Raw genomic sequence first — 2,152 nt, forward strand, 5'->3', positions numbered from 1 at the left:
TCATGCAGTCAAATTCCAAACTACTCAGCAAACACACTAGTTCATTGACTATATATTTTGTGGTGTATTCATACATGAATTGTGGTGTATTCATACATGAATTTTGTGGTGTATTCATACATGAATTCATTCATGAATTTCGGGTTGAAATCATACTAGTCAGAAAAAGTGTAATCCATACTAGAAATCATACTAATCAGAAAAATCCCATCCCATAGTATACCAACTGGAATGAATGTCAAATTCGTGGACTAGTATGACAAGTGGTAGGATCTTGACGTGCATACTGACTAGTATGTTTTGGCGCATAGACTGAGTAGTATGTCAACTGCTATGATTCTGATGTATATAATGACTAGTATGCCAACAGGTACGATCATGACGTATATACGAACTAGTATCTTAAATGGTATATTGATGTATATATTGACTAGTATGTCAACTGATATATTGCTGATGCAGAGGCTGACTAGTATGCCAACTGGTATAGTGCTGATGCAGAAGAGGACAATTGCCATCTCGTAGGACATCGCCGCGGCCAGTTGCTTATATGGAAAAATTACAGAACTCGAACTAGTTGAGGCCGTGTGGCTGACTAGTATTTGATTAGTATAAAACTAATTGAGTTGACTGAAGGGTACTTATTACTTTTAAGTTTCTTCAGCATCGACTAAATACTCTTCCAGCTCGTCCATTGTATAAACTGCATTTTTGTTTGGGATAGCACTCTTTTTAAAAACTACTTCAGGATCTGATGATATTGTTAAGTATGACATCAAGTCTCTGTTTGTATGCTCCCGAGCAGTTTTACGTGTATGATCATATCGTACGATACGTATGTGTTTATGTAAAGCTTCCAGAGCTTCCTCTGAAAAATTGCCTGTGGGAATAAATTCGTAGTAGTAAAAAATGCCGAATAGCAACAAATCGATTTTCTTACCAATTGGTAGATCGAAATACTCAATAACCTCACACCCATGCATCAATATTTTATGCACGCTGCTAGGCATGTAGTACCATTCGTATTCAGTCAAATACATTGTTCTTGTCCTTATAAGGAGCTCTCTAAACGCGTCGATATTAATACGCATTCCACACGATATTAATCGCAGTATTATTGAAAAATTTTGAATTAGCTCTTTATTAATGCCGGTAATTTCTGATGCCACTTCTGCATTTGAAAAAAATTTGCGAGCTGTGTTGCCATCATTAGTTGTTCCAAATCCAGTCTTTACTTGGTCCACTATTAAGCCTAATCTTGTCCTAAACTCATTTTGAATCCTAACTTTATTCGCAGAAAAGGCGTCTTTGTTTTCTTTGCGAACTTGCCAGCATTTAAATGTTAAACGGTATGCGATGTGGAGTAAACACTCAAAACATCTAATCCAAGCATGCAGTGTAGACAACCCATACTTGTAATGATTAGCGATTGGTACTTTTGTAAAATTAGTAACATTCATTTCGGTCGGTTTGGCATGGCAAATAAAACAGTTACTGGAAGCATTAGTGCCAGTCAAAATATTGGCAACAGATCCATCAATCATGGTGCAATGCATTTGATAAGAAACTTGAATCCCTTTTCCGTTTCGTATTACAACATCATCTTCTAAGTTCTCAATTTTTCTCGACATATCATTATATTCGAATAGAACTAGTTCGCGGTTTTCCTTCTTGAAACTAAACTTAATTGGACGACAATAAAAAGACGATGAGCATTTGTTATTGGTCCATATATTTTTGTTGGATGACAAATCAATTAACCTGGAAAAAATATTTATTTTTTAATAACTTATATGGCTTGTCGAAAAGATATAAGACCGTCATATCGCAAAATAGCTAATCGAGTAAATTAATTAATTCAGACCAGCCTTTTGCAAAATAATACTGTAAAAAGTTGTCAATGTAAATTAAAATGCCATTTACTGATCTAAACTCGAATGCGTTGTTTTCAGCAATAATGATTTCAGATCAACTTCGGCTGAATATTCAGTCGATTTAATCGTTGGCAGCAAAGTTTGTTTTTTTGTTTGCAATGCGTTTAAGCTCGGTATACAATCTTTATGCAACCGGTTTATTTTTGCACGTAAACTATTATATTTACGATCTGATAAGTTCAGATCTATGTATAGTGCGAGTGAATCAGATATGGGCA

General features: G+C 35.1%; 1 protein-coding gene across 1 annotated transcript; it reads right to left on the bottom strand.

The window, feature by feature from the left end:
• Positions 1 to 415: 415 nt before the first annotated feature.
• Positions 416 to 1,931, bottom strand: LOC118749722. The gene is made up of 2 exons (XM_036484507.1): positions 941 to 1,931; positions 416 to 880 (listed from the first exon to the last, which is right to left on the bottom strand). The coding sequence occupies exons 1-2, from the start codon at positions 1,629 to 1,631 to the stop codon at positions 651 to 653; spliced, it is 921 nt and encodes a 306-aa protein (XP_036340400.1). The 5' UTR covers positions 1,632 to 1,931; the 3' UTR covers positions 416 to 650.
• Between the last annotated feature and the right edge of the window lie 221 nt (positions 1,932 to 2,152).

The sequence above is a fragment of the Rhagoletis pomonella genome, unplaced genomic scaffold (assembly GCF_013731165.1).
Source record: "Rhagoletis pomonella isolate Grant_MI unplaced genomic scaffold, Rhpom_1.0 Rhpom_scaffold_00001, whole genome shotgun sequence".
NCBI lineage: Eukaryota > Metazoa > Arthropoda > Insecta > Diptera > Tephritidae > Rhagoletis > Rhagoletis pomonella.